General features: G+C 43.4%; 1 protein-coding gene and 1 long non-coding RNA gene across 3 annotated transcripts in view; one reads left to right on the top strand and one right to left on the bottom strand.

The window, feature by feature from the left end:
• Positions 1-9,251, bottom strand: part of TCEA2 (transcription elongation factor A2) — a 44,004-nt gene extending 34,753 nt beyond the window's left edge. The window contains exons 1-4 of one of the 2 annotated variants that reach the window (XM_089513579.1): positions 8,980-9,251; positions 7,110-7,259; positions 2,457-2,519; positions 206-311 (exon numbers count right to left, since the gene is read on the bottom strand). In XM_089513579.1, the coding sequence (XP_089369705.1) occupies positions 206-311; positions 2,457-2,519; positions 7,110-7,259; positions 8,980-9,048 (388 nt within the window). In that variant the 5' untranslated portion in view covers positions 9,049-9,251. The remainder of the gene's footprint in view (positions 1-205; positions 312-2,456; positions 2,520-7,109; positions 7,260-8,979) is intronic. The other variant, XM_089513580.1, reaches the window with a different exon arrangement.
• A 236-nt stretch (positions 9,252-9,487) lies between these two features.
• On the top strand, positions 9,488-15,506 carry LOC149315522 (uncharacterized). The gene is made up of 3 exons (XR_016280669.1): positions 9,488-9,545; positions 12,162-12,301; positions 15,341-15,506. It is a non-coding gene; the product is annotated as an uncharacterized LOC149315522 (long non-coding RNA).
• The last annotated feature ends 274 nt before the right edge of the window (positions 15,507-15,780 follow it).

The raw sequence follows: 15,780 nt of genomic DNA, 5'->3' as shown, positions 1-15,780 counted from the left end.
GAGCTTCTTTGTACAAAGATGGGGAGTTGAGAGAAAAAAGAAAGAGGCTGCTACCTTTATGCCCTGCTTGTGAGTATATCCTCAAAATCTGAATGACCATGAGAGCAGAAACAGAATGATGGACAGATGGGTCCTTCAAGCAGTCTGGCAGTGACAAGACTAATCTTATACTGTCTTGAAACTTGAAATATACCCTATCCCTCACCTAGAAGTTTTTTCCAGGCTTTGATAAGTGATTTGGCGAGGGCAATCACATCTTCATCTGTGCTTTGCTTTCGGAGTGCATTCACAGACATCCCAATCCGAGTCGACTGTAAACCAATTAAAAAGAATTCTACAATTAAAAAGAAGCAAAAAAGGAAGCAGCACCCAAAGACTAAGACCAAATCACAAGCAGAGAGTTGCACTCATTTTAGGCCATGAAATATCAATTTTAATGCACATTCTTCATAGCTCTTATCTTATTTATCCCAGGGAAGATTTTCCCCATGTACTTCACAGGGCCTTGGATTTGTTTTCTTCTGCTATGGGACAAGAAAGACTGTCAGAACAAGAGACAGGATGTTGCATGGTAAGCAACAATCCAAAACGCCAGAGCAGAAGGAGGTATGAATCCCATTTTGGAATCCCATTTTGGGAGATATAAATCCAATAAATAAATGAAATGAAATAGATTAACAATAGATTACTGTAAAAGGAAACACATTGATTCAATTTCTAATAGTTAAATAACTCATAATCATAAGATAACATGAGCAGAGGACAGGTCTAGCAGTAGCTTCTTCCCATGTGTGACAGAATTGAGACATTTTAACAACTGTCTTCCTCTCTGATCTGCCTAAGGTCACCCAATGGGTTACATGGCCAAGCTAGAATTCAAACCCTGGTCTCCAGAGTCACTGTCTGATGCTCAAACCACTACACCATGGAGGATTACAAAGCAACAATATATTTTTTTTCAAAATTACAAAGGACTGGTAATGTTGTTGCTTTTTGGTGTTACAAGTAATATTTTTGTGGGTTTTTTTAGCTATGTGGCCATGTTCTAGAAGTTTCTTCCTGACATTTTGCCAGCATCTGTGGCTGGCGTCAGAGAATGCTTGCCTGGAAAGGAGTTGGGTATATATATTGTGTGACCTGGAAAGACAGGAGTGTTTTGTATGTGTCTTGATCTGTTGCTAGTGACAGGCCTCTGGGTGGGAGGGTATGCAAAGGAGGATTAGTGTTTGCAAAGACCACTAATCAAGCAGACACTAATGCCAGCCACAGATGCTGGCAAAACGTCTGGAAGAAACTCTTCTAGAACATGGCCACATAGCCTGACAAACCCACAAAAAACTATGGATGCCGGCCATGAAAGCCTTCGACTTCACACAAGTAATATTACTTTTAAAATGTTGCTGGGGGGGGGGGGGGTAATGGAGGGAGGGCTTTTGTGTATTTTTAAAGCACATAAAATAACGTTAAAGGTACCTAAAAGTAATGTTACTTTTTAATGAGTAATAGATAACCTCAAATGAGTGAATTTAAACTTCATGACTTAACAAGGCACCCTTTAAAAAAGCCAAGCTCTTTGCTCATGTAACTACATTGGTCTACATCCTACATCCTAGAGCAGACCTATTAAACAGTAAGGCAACACTTTTGCAAATCCCATCTAGGTCTACTCTACCTAGTATTAGAAACTAGATTTAGACCAAATAACCCAAGGGACAGGAACATGAATACCTGTTTACCAAAGCAATGACACAATTTTGCTAATGGCCTCTTTAATTTTAATTGCTGTAAAATTATCTGATTTAATAACAGCTCAAGCACTTCCGAAAGCTGTATTCTGGAAGCATCTCCTCTTGGAAAATCTGAAAAGGCTGAGATTTTATTAATTATAGTTTTAAAATGCCATTGTTTATTATATCGAGACATCCAGTCATCAAGATACACTGATGCCAATGCAGAAGAGATAGCCAAGGATATACTGTTCATGGTAGGATTTTATATATTCACCCAGGTGCAGTATTTTGCATCATGATTTCCAAGCTTGCATTTTTAAGACCAAACATTTGAAGCAGGGTTGGACATTGAAGGCTCAGAAACTAAAAAGGGCAGTTGAAAGGGAATGTAATACAACAGACCTTTTCCATCTGTTGGGGTTTGGTTCTGGAGGCCCCTGTAGACGGGGGAAAAACTAGACTGCAACTAGAATGACTATAAGCAAAAAGTTTTGCTAAAGTTATCCCATTTACAAACTCAGTGTTTTCTTGCACCAGAATCTGGATTGTCTCTAGGGCACAATAAACAACGTCATACTACATTATTCATATTCATTACTAGTAGTAATATTTAATATCTATTTAATAATTAATATATATTTGGCATTGACAGAGTGGCACACTGGGAGGGAGAACTGAGGAGTTAGCAGCAAAGTATGAGAGGGAATACAGAATGACATGAATTACCTGCAATAAATCCAGAGTAACTGGCATACTTTTCAGTTCCTTTAGTAAATCCATTGCCCCTTCCTAGGAAAGAAATAAAAAACCCAACAAGTTAAATATACTGGCAATCAAACTGAGTCCAAATTGCTTCTATGAGATCAACTGAATGTAAGTCTAGCAAATTAGTAAAATTCAAAACAGGCTATTTGAGGCAGAGGGAGACAGCTCATGCAAAAGAAATATGACCACTCAAACCAGCAGTTCTGGCTCCAAAAGATTATTATGGGAAACTCTGTAATTTTACTCAAATCAGTGTGGATTCTATGAAATAATATTCATCTTGTAGCATTCATCAATGTATGGAAGGTGCCTCATAAGCCACTGGGTTTACCACATTCCAGTAGTGCATATCACCGCTTAGTATCCTGTTGTTCAGTGTTATCATATATGTGTCCTTACAACTGTGGAGGAACCATCAGGAAATGAACAAAACAAGACCCACCAATCACATCTTAACATGTAGTTGTCCCTTACAAATCATATTTATGGTTGGGTTCTTTTGCCTCCTAACAGGAGAAACTACGGTCACCAAAGGCTTTGGCTTAAAAGAAAGCTATAGTACAGACATGTCTATGTGTGTATGTGCTTTCAAGTGGCCTATCAATATATGGCAACCCCATTAATTTCATAGGGTTTTCTTAGGCCAGGAATCCTCAGAGGAGGTTTTGCCAGGTCCTTCCTCTGAAATATAGCCTACAACACCTGGTATTTGTTGGTTATCTCCCAGCTAAGTACTAACCAGAACTGACCCTACTGTATCATACTACTACTGTATCACCAAAATGAAAGTTTCCAAACCAAATTATTTTGTAGCAATCTGGATACAGTGAGCTGTCAGCCAAACCTATTAAACTTTGTCTGCATTTACTTCTGTGAGTAGAAAATGTATATCCCACCTTTATCCCATACAGTCCAGGGCAGCAAAATTGTGGACAGTATCTACCAAAAATCAGATGATGGGGGGAAAGCTAGATTGTGGGCATCAAGACAAGACAAATTGGATGAATTTTTGAAAATCCACTAAAAATTAATTTGTGTGTGTGCCTGTCTTCAAGTCAATTCCAACATATGGTGACCCTAAAGTGAACCTATTATCATAGGGTTTTCTTAGCAAGTTTCTTCAAAGGGGGTTTGCCATTGCTTTCCCTTGAGGCTGAGAGAGTGTGACTTGTTCAAGGTCACCCAGTGGGTTTTGTTATACAAACCCATAAGCTTGATCACAGTAAAAAACAAACAAAAAAAACCTGATGTGTTCCCAAATGGGACCATAATGAAGATCATAATTAGGTTTTGAACTTAATTCATCAGTTACTCTGAGTATCTCTTGAACAAACACTTTGGATTTCTCTATTTCTTCCTCTACAAGACACATTTATGAAGATTTTTTTTACCAAACTTGATATTTACACATTAGGTTGACACCATAAATAGTTTTACTGATGTTCCAGACTAACCAGCAAACTTCAGCTTTTTCAGCAAATTGTTGGTTTAGGAACACTGGAATGAACTTGAGTTAATGACTGCAGGTTCCACCCCTCTGCCTTTTCCTACTTTCAAATTGTAAGTGAAAACACTGTCTGGAATGTATCACGACTCTTTCAGCAATTTCTTCACCCTTTCCACTAGAAAAGGCCTTTCTTCCTCTGTTCAGCCAATGAATATTCTGGGCTTTAACAGACCACCACCTCTAATACAGTGGCTAACCACAGAAGCAAGGAGGAGGTCTAAATTGAGGGGTATTCTGTTTCTTTTATTCTTCCATCTTCATAAAAAGGGTCTATTTCATCTCAAAAAGGGATTCAGTCACAATCCAGCAACAAGATAGGGCATAGAGAGATGCATCACAACAAAACTGGAAGATTCAAGTTACAAGAATCCAGGACACACGATTTGCTCTTTAGCAAAGTTTACTAATCACTTTTTAGCTTTCTTGAAAGTCCATTCAAGCTAGACTGCACATAAAAGAATGCAAAATAAATTCTGTTTTCACTGAAGTCTTTAATCTTCTCTTCAAGCTACATTGAAGCCAAGCCAATGGTACTTATATGGCTATTCATGTAGCTTACAGTTGTAAACCGCTTAGAGACTGCTTAGTGTGGTATCAAGCTGTATATAAATGAAGCTGCTATTGCTATATTTGCATTTATGGTTTTTCCTTTGTCCAATGTTTGTTGCACAGAAGATAATCTAAAAGTCAAGAATTTCTTGACTGCAAAAATCAGGTATTTCGCCAGTGGAGATACAGTTGGCCCTCCACATTTTCAGATTTTGCAGATTTGATTATGTTCTCTATAGGAATCTCTAGGTCCTCCAGAGAAATTTTGTTGAAAGTTGACCATAGGAGTTGCACTCGAGGAGATTTCTAGAGAGGGGTTCTCTCAATTTAAAAAAATAGTGAGTGAGAGTGTGTGTGTGTGTGTGTGTGTGTGTATATATATATGCAGTTTTTTCACTTTCCCAGGGGTCTTGTGTGCTTAACCTCAGTGAATGTGGAGGGCCTACTGTACATTAGATGGTATGATCATCTACAGGCCCCTTAAAAACTGAATATATTTTGCAAGGCAATCTAATTTCTTCTTATTCTGACTGTTTGTAATCAATACTTTAAAAGAACTGCCAAAACTGCCACCATCAGATTTGATGGAAAGCAGTGTGGAGAAATGCTATGAGTAAATTCACATTTATGTTATGTGTTAATATATTTCAAGATATGTTTCAAGACTGTCTGAGAATGGTTGCCTGATGACAGATTCTGAAAGGAGACAGAGGACAGCTATCTCAAATAAAAGTGTCTATGGGGATTAAAACCAAAGGCAAGCAAGTAATACATCACTTTATGCATGCAGCACAAAGTGATTTAAAATTAAAACAAAGCAAACCAATTTAACGCGGGCTGTTGGCAGCTGAACAGACAGGAATGCTCTCCTTGCTGGCTAAAGGAGTGTTCCTCCAGCAGAAGGTAATGTATTGGTAAGTCTTCTCTGATTCCATTTTTGTCAAGGAAAATAATTTATTTTCTTTAAAAATGGGGCATCTAAGTGGGGGACTAATGTTGGGACAGTGCATTCTTTTGTGGTTACATTGTGGTTTCAACACATCCACTAAAGAAACAGGAGCCCTGTCCTTTATTTTACTTAGCAGCCCTGAATAATGTAGACAGCAATTTGTATCACACAGCTCTCTCCACCATTACCAGTCCTTAATGTCATGTGGGAAGACACACACTTCAGAATGGGTGTCATGTGCAAGCATCTTTTTAGCCATGTACCTTGTTACTGTGTGTTCTTAGGCACATATATAATGTTCATGTGTACAGGAGAATGTCATGTTTTGACAACTTTAACAACCAATTAACCACAAGATGGTTATGTTCCTATCAATTTTAGTGTGAACTGTACATTAAAACCCTTATGTACTGGAGGAAAATTCCATTACATGACTGTGCTGCCTTCAAGTAGTTTCCAACTACTTTACGGTTCCTTGGCATCCTCTGGGGTTTGGTTCCAGGACTCCCTATGGATACCAAAATCCATGGATGCTCAAGTCACATACCATACAACGGGGTAGTAAAATGGTGTCCCTTATTGAAAATGGAAAATAAAGGTTTGCTTTTAGGATCTGTTTATCAAGCCTTGGATCCATAGATACAGAGGTCCGACTGTACAGGATTTTCTAGGCAAGCATTTATTAAGAGGCTTGCCACTGCCTTCTTCCAAGGATGAGAGAATGTGACTTGTCCAAGATTATCGTGGGCTTCCATGGCTGAGCAGGCATCTGAACTTTCTTCTCCCAGAGTCTTAGTCCAACAATGGGATCCAGAACAATGGGTTCAAACTACAAGGAAAGACATTCCATCTAAACATTAAACAATTACATTAAGGTGTCCCTTATGTAAAATCACAAATCAATGTTTGCTTTTGGAATTTGTATACAATAGGCCCTCCACATTCGCTGGGGTTATGGGCACAGGACCCCTGGGAAAGCGGGAAAACAGCAAATAAAAAAACATATTTTTTTCCTTAGAGAACCCCTCTCTAGGAGGACCCACAAATGCCTACAGACGTGTTTTCTCTGGTGATTTTAGGTCCTCCAGCACACCTCTATGGTCATCTTCTGGCAGAGCTGCGCTGGAAGGCCAAGAGATGCCTAGAGAAAACATACTAATCGAATGAGCAAATAAACAAATCTGCAAAACTCAAAACTGCAAATGTGGAAGGATGACTGTATTTTAAAATATATTTTCAGGCAGTGATAACTGAATTTAAGGATGTCGAGGATGGAGAAGCTTGTTTTCTGGAGTTCCTGAGACTAGGATACGGAACAATGGATGCAAGCTACAGGAAAGAGATTCCACCTGAACATTAGGATGAACTTCCTGAGCTGTTTGATAGTGGAAGACCCTCCCTCGGTGAGTGGTGGAACCTCCTTCTTTGGAGTCTTTCAACAGAGGCTGGATGGCCATCTGTCAGGGCCACTGACTGTGAACTCCTGAGCAGTAGAATTGGGTTGCACTGGGGTCTCTTCCAACTCTATGGTTCTATGAATTGTTTCTTGCCAGTGTCTTGACTGAGCGAGGTAATAGTGCCACTCTGCTCTGCTTTAGTCAGGCCTCACCTGGAATACTGTGTCCAGTTCTGGGCACCACAATTCAAAAAGGATGTTGAGAAGCAGGAGCGTATCCAGAGGAGGGCCATCAAAATGGTGAAAGGTCTGGAAACCACCAAGTCCTATGAGGAGAGACTTAGGGAGCTGGGTACATTTAGCCTGGAGAACAGAAGGTTAAGCGATGATATGATAGCACTGTTTAAATATTTGAAGGGATGTCATATTGAGGGTGGAGCAAGTTGGAAGAGACCCCAAGGGCTACTCAGTCCAACCCCATTCTACCATGAAGCGAAGACACAATCAAGCTTGTTTCCTGCTCCTCCAGAAACTAGGACTGAGAGCAATGGATGCAAGCTCCAGGAAAAGAGATTCCACCTCAACATTAGGAGGAACCTCCTGACAGTAAGGGCTGTTTGTCAGTGGTGGAGTCTCCTTGTTTGGAGGTTTTTAAACAGAGGCTTGATGGCCATCTGTCATAAATGTTTTCACAGAATCACAGAGCTGGAAGAGACCTCAAGGGTCATAAGGTCCAACCCTTCACCACTGGGTTTGACGGTGCAGCCTTTCTTCTCCACAGGCAGCCTGGTGAAGACCTCTGAACAGATATTGTGAGTGACAGGAATTGCAGTCAAAGCCCTCCCTGTGACAGATGGCCATCCAGCCTCTGTTTAAAGACCTCCAAGGAAGGAGCCCCCACCGCTCTCCCAGGGAGGAGTGTGCTCCACTGTCAAGCAGCCCTTACTGTCCTCCTAATGTTGAGGCGGAATCTCTTTTCCTCTAGTTTCAATCCACTGCTCTGGGTCCTGTTCTCTGGAGCAGCAGAAAACAAGCTTGGTTGTGTCTTCCTGCACGGCAGAATGGGGTTGGACTGGACGGCCCCTATTGATATTATTATTTAGAGTATTTATACCCCTTTCTTCAGCCATAAATGGCTAATGAGACCCTTGGGTCTCTTTCAGCTTGATGATTCTATGAATCCGTGGATACAAAATCTGTGGATAGGGAGGGATGGCTGGAATTAAAACAGAACAGGTAACACTCCACTGTAGACCCTTCCCTCCGCAGTCGCTGGGGTCAGGGGCACAGGACCCCCTATGGATGCGGGGAAAGCGCAAGAGAGAAAGCCTTTCTAGGAACCTCTAGGTCCTCCGGTGTGGCTTTTGGTGAAAGCTGGCCATAGAGTTGTGCCGGGAGGACCTAGCTATTCCTAGAGAGAACGTATTAATAAACTCCATGAATAACCAAATCTGCAAAAGCAAAAGGCTGCAAATGTGGAGGAAGGAGTGTGGATCGCTGGGAGGTTCCACAACGTCTCAACCTAAAGAACCCTTCCCCAACCTCTGCCTTGATTTTGGTTAGAAAACGTATCCTCCAAGAGCTACTTTTCCATATTCCAAGGCAGCCATGAAGCAAGGCTATGCATGCCATGAAGCCATTCAGAGGGAAGAGGCATGCCTCCTTCAAGGCAGAGAGAAGGAGGCGTGGCTAGGCAAAAAAGCAGGGCGGAGCCAGCCAATGAAAAGCGCGGGATAGAAAGTGAGGGCGGAGCTTTCCCGTTTGGGAGGCAGGGAAGTTGGTGAGAGAATGTGGGCGGGGCCTGTTACCCTGAGGAGGGCGTTGTGGGCGGGGCTGACGCTTGAAAACCAAAAAAGGGGGGCCACCAAACAGCCGTTGAAGAAAGGCGGTTGTGGGCGGGGCTAAGGCTTCACGCGACGACGGCGCGGTTGCCAAGGCGACGAGGGGAGATGGACAGGCGGGTGGGGAAGTGGGAGGGTCTCTCTGTGTTCCGGGGGTAATAATAACAGGCGGCGAAGGACGGGGAGAGAGGAGCCTCGGAGGCACCCAAAGGGGGCCCTCCCGGCGTCCCTCGCTCACTCACCGCGCTCTTCTTGGCGACCATTTTGTCGAGCCGCTTGGCGATGCGCACAATCTCTTCCTCGCCGCCCATGGCGCCTCGCCCAGGCTGCCCGCCGCAAGGGTCGGGAGGGGAGAGGATGCCTCGGGACGCGGCCAAAGCGCGCCCTGCCGCCGCAGAAGAGCTCACGCGCCACTACTAGCACCGCCACCCGCACCTAGAGACGGTTTCCTGCGTCGGCCAAAAGCATGACGGGAAGCGTAGTCTCAGCAGGGCCTGGAGCCCCTTCAGCGCCGCCTTCGAACGCGCTCCCCGGACCGCGTTTCCCAGAGGGCATTGCGCGGTTCCTCCTGCGTCGGCCCGAAGCATGATGGGAAGCGTAGTCTTGGTTCGGCCTGGAACCCCTTCAGCGCCCAACGCGACCGCGCTCGCCCGGACCGCGTTTCCCAGAGGGCATTGCGCGGTTCCTCCTGCGTCGGCCCGAAGCATGATGGGAAGCGTAGTCTTGGTTCGGCCTGGAACCCCTTCAGCGCCCAACGCGACCGCGCTCGCCCGGACCGCGTTTCCCAGAGGGCATTGCGCGAGCGAGGGTCTGTGGAACTTCGGTCCGAAACACACTGCGGGAATAATCCGGTTTGGGACCGCTTTAACTGTCCTGTGGTTCAGTGCTAGGGACTCTCTGACAGAGAAGGCTCAATGCCTCTCATAACCACAGTTCCCAGGATTCCCTAGCATTGAGCCAGGGCAGTTAAAGCGGTCTCAAACTGGATTGGACCTTAGCCGCCTCTGCCAGAGAGCTTTGGTGCCACAACAAACTATAATAATAATAATAATAATGATGATGATGATAATAAATATTTTTATCCCTCCTCTCTACGCAACGCAGTCGAGGCGGCTTACAATAATATTAAAATACACAGTCCATATCCCCCAATCTCACCCCCCTTAAAATACAGTTAAACTACAGTTCCCAGAATTCCATAGCCTTGCGCCGTGGCAGTTAAAGGGGTGTCGAACGATTATTCCTGCAGCCAATCGTGTGACAAATTAACAGCGCAGGGCCTTTCAGCGCTTTTGGCCGAAGAGCAAAGTACAGCAACACCCCAAATCCACAAAACAGGGATACCTTTAACCCGCCGACCGAAATCCTAGATGCGAGCTTTCGGAGGGACTTAAGAATCATAGCAATGAATGGGAAACTGACACCCAGATCGAAAGTAAAAAGGGGATGATTGGGGATACGGGGAATTACCTCCACGGGAGGAATTCAGACTTTGGGTGGAATATAACTATATCAGGGTGAAAATGGATATAAAGTATCCTTATCCAAGTTGTAACAATGTAGAAAATATGTAGACGGTCAGATAGGCAGATGTTAGTCAAAGGCTTTTCCCAATGAGTTATTGGTGTGTCTTTCTTTGGATGGGTATCTATGCGAGCAAAACTTTGTATCTCTTCATATCTATTTTTCTATGGAGGCAGGTCCATATTTTTCACCAGATGCTCAAAGGGATCCGCATACAATCCTTCGCTGCCCATGTTCTCGGCTGTTTTTTAAAACAACCCGTTTTTGTTCCTTCCACTTTCCTCCTTCCTCCAGGGCTTTCCCCCCATTTGCCAGCATTCTCTGAAGATGCCCATAGCCACAGATGCTGGCGAAACGTCAGGAATAAACTCTCCTGGGACACAGGACCTTTCCACACGGGGCACAGAAGTAGGGTCAGTTCGCATTGGTCGATGCGTATTCGCGTTATATCGCATTGGCGTTCCACACCTGTGAGCTCAGAATACGTATTGACCAACGCGATATAACGTGAATACGCTTTGGCCAATGCGTATTCACGGCTGGGTTCCGAACTGAAGTCAGCTGGCTCCTCCGTTTTGCGAGTCCGCAAAAATAGTGGATTCACAGGATCCGTATTGATGGCCAGTGTGAAACCTCTGCTGCTTTGGCTGGTGTGTACATCCAATCCACTGGTTCTCCTGAAGACCAACGGGTTACAAATTTCCCATGATGCTGTGCTGGAATTTCCCCCATCTCCTTCCGTTGGCCCTTTCCCCTTTCAGGACAACCGCTGGGGCTGGGAAGCCATTTTCCCACTGAACGAGATAAAGCAGAAACCTTTTGTGTCGGGGGGGGGGGGGAATGTATATGTGTATATACATACACACACACACACACACACACACACACAGATGTGTGTGTAAGCATATACATGCAGCATTACACTTTCGGCCGCCCCACAGTTTGTGTGTGTGTGTGTGTGTGTGTATATATATATATGTGCATATGTGTATATATATATATATATATATATATATATATATATATATATATTAACACTCATACAGACAAATGTGTGTGTGCACATAAAAAAGGCATCTCACTTTTGGCTGTACCACTATGTGTATATATATAAGTATGTATATATATATACATAAGTATGTATGTATGTATTTATGTGTGTGCATATATGTATGTGTGTGTGTGTGTGTGTGTATATATATATATACACACACACACACATATACAGATGGTGCATACCCCTTTCGTAAGTTGCTAAAGGCAGCAATTCTCGTGATATTACGCGCTAAACAGTGACCTCATTCTTCACCCTGGAAGTTAAAAATGTTGCCCCCGTTCAGAGCCCCACAGAGCATGCGCAAAGCTGACGATGCACATCGGCCAATACACATTGTATTGGGCTGGTGTGGCTATCCAATCTGCACTTGCCTCACTTTGCCTAAATACGCATTGGCTGATTCGCAAAACCTCGATTTGGAAGGCTGTCCAGGTGTGAATGAACGATGCGATATGACGCGAATACGCATCGGCCAATGCGAACTGACCCTACTTCTGTGCCCTGTGTGGATAGATCCACAGACTCATAGCCCAAAAAACCCACAAATATCCTGTGCTTTCTGACTCCAAATCATTTCTAGGGATAAGCATAAGAAATAAGAACGCCTTCTATAAAGCAAAGGAAGGGGAGGATCCTGCCAGTTACACACACATAAGTTCCCCAGTAGGATGGTTTGGGCATTTTGGTGGATGCTGAATGGCCATATTATCTCTGTGACTGACAGATGCTGGAGGAAATCCGAGAAGTAATGGTGTGTCATGATTCCAAGACACATCTGAACATGCATCTGAGGAAGTAGGCTCAAGTCTATGAAAGCTCATGCTACCAACTTCTTTCTTTCAGTTAGTCTCAAAGGTGCTGCAAGATCTCTCTGCAATTTTTCTTTTAAAAAAACCAACATCTGCCTGGCTTCAACTGAAGAAAAAGCATCACACAAAGTCATATGGAGGCTATCACACGAGGAGGGAAGCGGCAATAAAGAGGTATGCGCAAACTTCTCATGTGAAGACCCTGGAATCCTCCAGCAACAAGTCATTCACAGGGAAGTCCCATGCATTAGTTTTCAGTCACGAGAATAAAGGACAATTGGCCAGGTGCAAAAGTCAATTGCAGTTTGTTCTCATGACTGAGGAAGCATTTATCCTCAATGCATTTCACGGCGGCACTTACTTCTCAAGACTGTGATCGTGTTGCAGTGGATTTAGGACTTATTCATAAGGCATGGGGCACGAATTTGTTTCCACTGGCTGAAAGTGATGTGCAAATTTTAATCTGACTTACTTTATTGTGTGGAAGGGACACAATTAGAATAGACATGTGCAATTGGGCCGAAACAGCACATGCGCGAAACCACCATAATAACACCTTACATATGTGCAGAACGCAATCGCAATATTATTTGGCTTTTGTGCTGTCATTGCTATTGCTATATTGTCATTATCTCTCTATTGCACTCATGTGCGAAAATATTGACCATTATAGTGGTACTCTCACGTTCTCTTCTAATGCTGGGATTGTTGCTGAGTTGGCTCTCATGTGATAATCTCCATAGAGTTGGAAGAGCCTACAAGGACCATCCAGTCCAACCCATCCTGCTATTCAAGAAGACACAGTCAAAGCACCAACAGATGGCTATCCAGCCTCTGTTTAAAAACCTCCAAGTCAAGAGACTCCACCACTTCGAGGGAATAAGTTCCTCTGACAAATAGCTCCCACTGTCAGGAGGTTCTTCCTAATGTTGAGGTGGAATCTCAGTTCCTGTAGTTTGAATCCATTGCTCCGGATCCTGTTCTCTGGAGCAGCAGAAAACAAGCTTGCTCCATCCTCAATATGACATGACTTCAAATATTTGAACAGGGCTATCATATCACTTCTTAACCATCTCTTCTCAAGCCTAAACATACCCAGCTCCCCAAGTTGCTCCTCATAGGGCTTGGTGGTTTCTGGACTCTTCACCATTTTGGTTGCCCTCCTTTGGACACGCTGATGGTCCTTTAGTAGAAATGATTCCAAGGTCCACAACGCAGCTATAGCAATAGCAACTTAATTTATGTACCGCTTCATACCACTAAGCAGTCTCTAAGCAGTTTACAACGTGTAAGCTAATTGCCCCTACAATCTGGATACTCATTTTCGTGACCTCAGAAGAATCCAAGTTCAGCCTGAGCCCTGGCTGGTATTGAACTCACAACCTTGTGGTTTGTGAGTGAGTAACTGCAGTACAGGCATTTAACCACTGCACCGCCAGGGCACAGGCCTGAGCCCTATTGTTAATCCCACCTGGTATAACCATATTCAACCAGAGTGATTTGCCTGTATGTGGACTCATCATTCAACAGTGGATTCCGTGAGTCTGCTTTAGTTGATACTAACCCCCCAGGACAAAGGCCTAGGAGGACTACCCTAAATCAACTGTATAAGTTCCAATGAACTGAACAGGATTTCTTCCAGAGCTGTATTCATACTGTTAATTTTACCCATTACTGCTGTTATACCCCACTTCTCAAGAGATGCTTGTGGCAACTAAAATTGTGTTTGTGCTGTTAGATCAGTGATGCCAAATTTTCCATGTATTAATTCCTTTAAGAGAGCATCAGTACTCAGGAAACATCTGCAGATGGCACTCTTGTGCCGTCCATTAAGTATTTGAAGAGTGCTGGTACCATGATGGCTCCACAACAATCAGCTTTTCCACACAATAAGTATGCAACATTAACTGTGTTTCTATGTAACCTTGAGTTGCAACCTTTGCTGTATATTTCCACGATACTGTTCCAAGGCCCTTTTCAGTTCCAGTAGTACAATACTGTCACTGTCTCGAATGCTGCTTAGGGGTAGGATGGACACATTAGCTGCGTGCTACTACTTGTCCTTCCTCTATTTTTATTTTTAAGGTACATTTTAAAAAAGATGATTGTATGTACAGTATGTCCTAAGAGAGAGGGGGGAAACAATTGCTGACTGCCCAATTCCCAAAATTTGTTCTTTTGGGAAATACAAAATGGATTCCTTGGCAAGCCCTTCATATGTTGTAATGCAGCCCATGCTCCATCATTCTGAGCTGCTTGCTTCATGATGAGGAGAGACATAGGAAGCTGGGTATGTTTCGCCTGGAGAAAAGAAGGTTAAGAGGTCATATGACAGCTCTGTTTAAATATAAATATGAAAAGGTGTCATATTGAGGATGGAGCAAACATGACCCTTGTGATCTCTGCCAGTTCTGTAATTCTAACATGGAAGTAGTCTAAATGTTTGGAGTTGGAAGTACAGATATTTCTGTACTATTAAAGTGTCCAGAACTGGGACTCTCCAGTGTTTAGTCCATTACCTATTGCTCTTTGGCAAGGAAAGGAAAACACAGTCATCACGAGGAGGGCATGATGGGATGCAAAGGCCAAGTAAGGGAGTCCTAGATGCAGGTGGAAGTGGGGAAGCAAAATTAAGAGGGATGGAAGAGCACAAATATCAATGGGACCAAGTCCAGAAACATGGAAAATGCCCAGCAGGAGGTCACTGGCAGAACATCCAGCAATTGTAGACTTTGCAGTGATAGAAAGTCAATCTCTAGCTAATCAGGAAGCCAATCAGGGTTTTCAAAAGTGCACAAAGAGATGAAAATTAGTGTAGATCTTGCCTTCACGTTCAATCGGTTCGAGATTTTGGACCTTCTGGTTGTCAGAACATTTGCAAGATATGTAGCAGTTGTTGTCTGCCATCAAGTTGGCTTCGACTTACGAATGAGAGGCTTCAAAGAACTCTGCTCAGGTTTTGCAAAGTTTGGGCTCTGGCTTCCTTTGTTGATTCAATCCATCTGTAATGCAGTCTTCCTTCCTTTCTTTTCCTGCTGCCTTCCCTTTTCCCCAGCATTATTATCTTTTTCCAATAAGTAATCTGTAGACATTGAACTCATCAAATGAGTTTGTTTGCTTTCTGTCAGCTTTTTTTCACTGTCCAACTTTCATAACTACACAAGGAAATAAGAAATACTATGGTATGAGTGACCTATGGCTACCTCTCCACAGGACTGGTGACCAGATCAAAGCATCCATTGGCACTTTCTCGGAGCAAAGAAGACTCCTCTCTTGGACATGGAAGGGGAAAAGGAATGCTGTGTCTGGATGCATGCATGTGGGTTTACCCTGACTGCCAGAATTGTGAAACGGGGTTACAAGTTGTTGTTGTGTTTATTTAAACTTTTGTTGACAATAAAGACCACAGAGCATGTGGATTTTGAGACACGTTGGAGTTTTTTACAAATTATTTTTAAAGGTCAAAATTGAAGCCTTAGCCACATGCGTTCTCATTATGGCAGGAGAAGGGAGGCAATGTTGCCAGGGATCCCAGAACAATGAGGCTCAGTGTAGTGTGCATTAGGCAATGGTCCAAACCAGAATCTGGAAAAAGTACAGTGCCTGGCAAGTTTCCATCATGTGGCAAAATCCAGGCTATAGAAGGTCAAGCT

Source organism: Sceloporus occidentalis, unplaced genomic scaffold, assembly GCF_023333645.1.
Source record: "Sceloporus occidentalis isolate IW3139 unplaced genomic scaffold, rSceOcc1.0.p SCAF_3, whole genome shotgun sequence".
NCBI lineage: Eukaryota > Metazoa > Chordata > Lepidosauria > Squamata > Phrynosomatidae > Sceloporus > Sceloporus occidentalis.
This window is presented reverse-complemented; position numbering and strand designations above follow the sequence as displayed.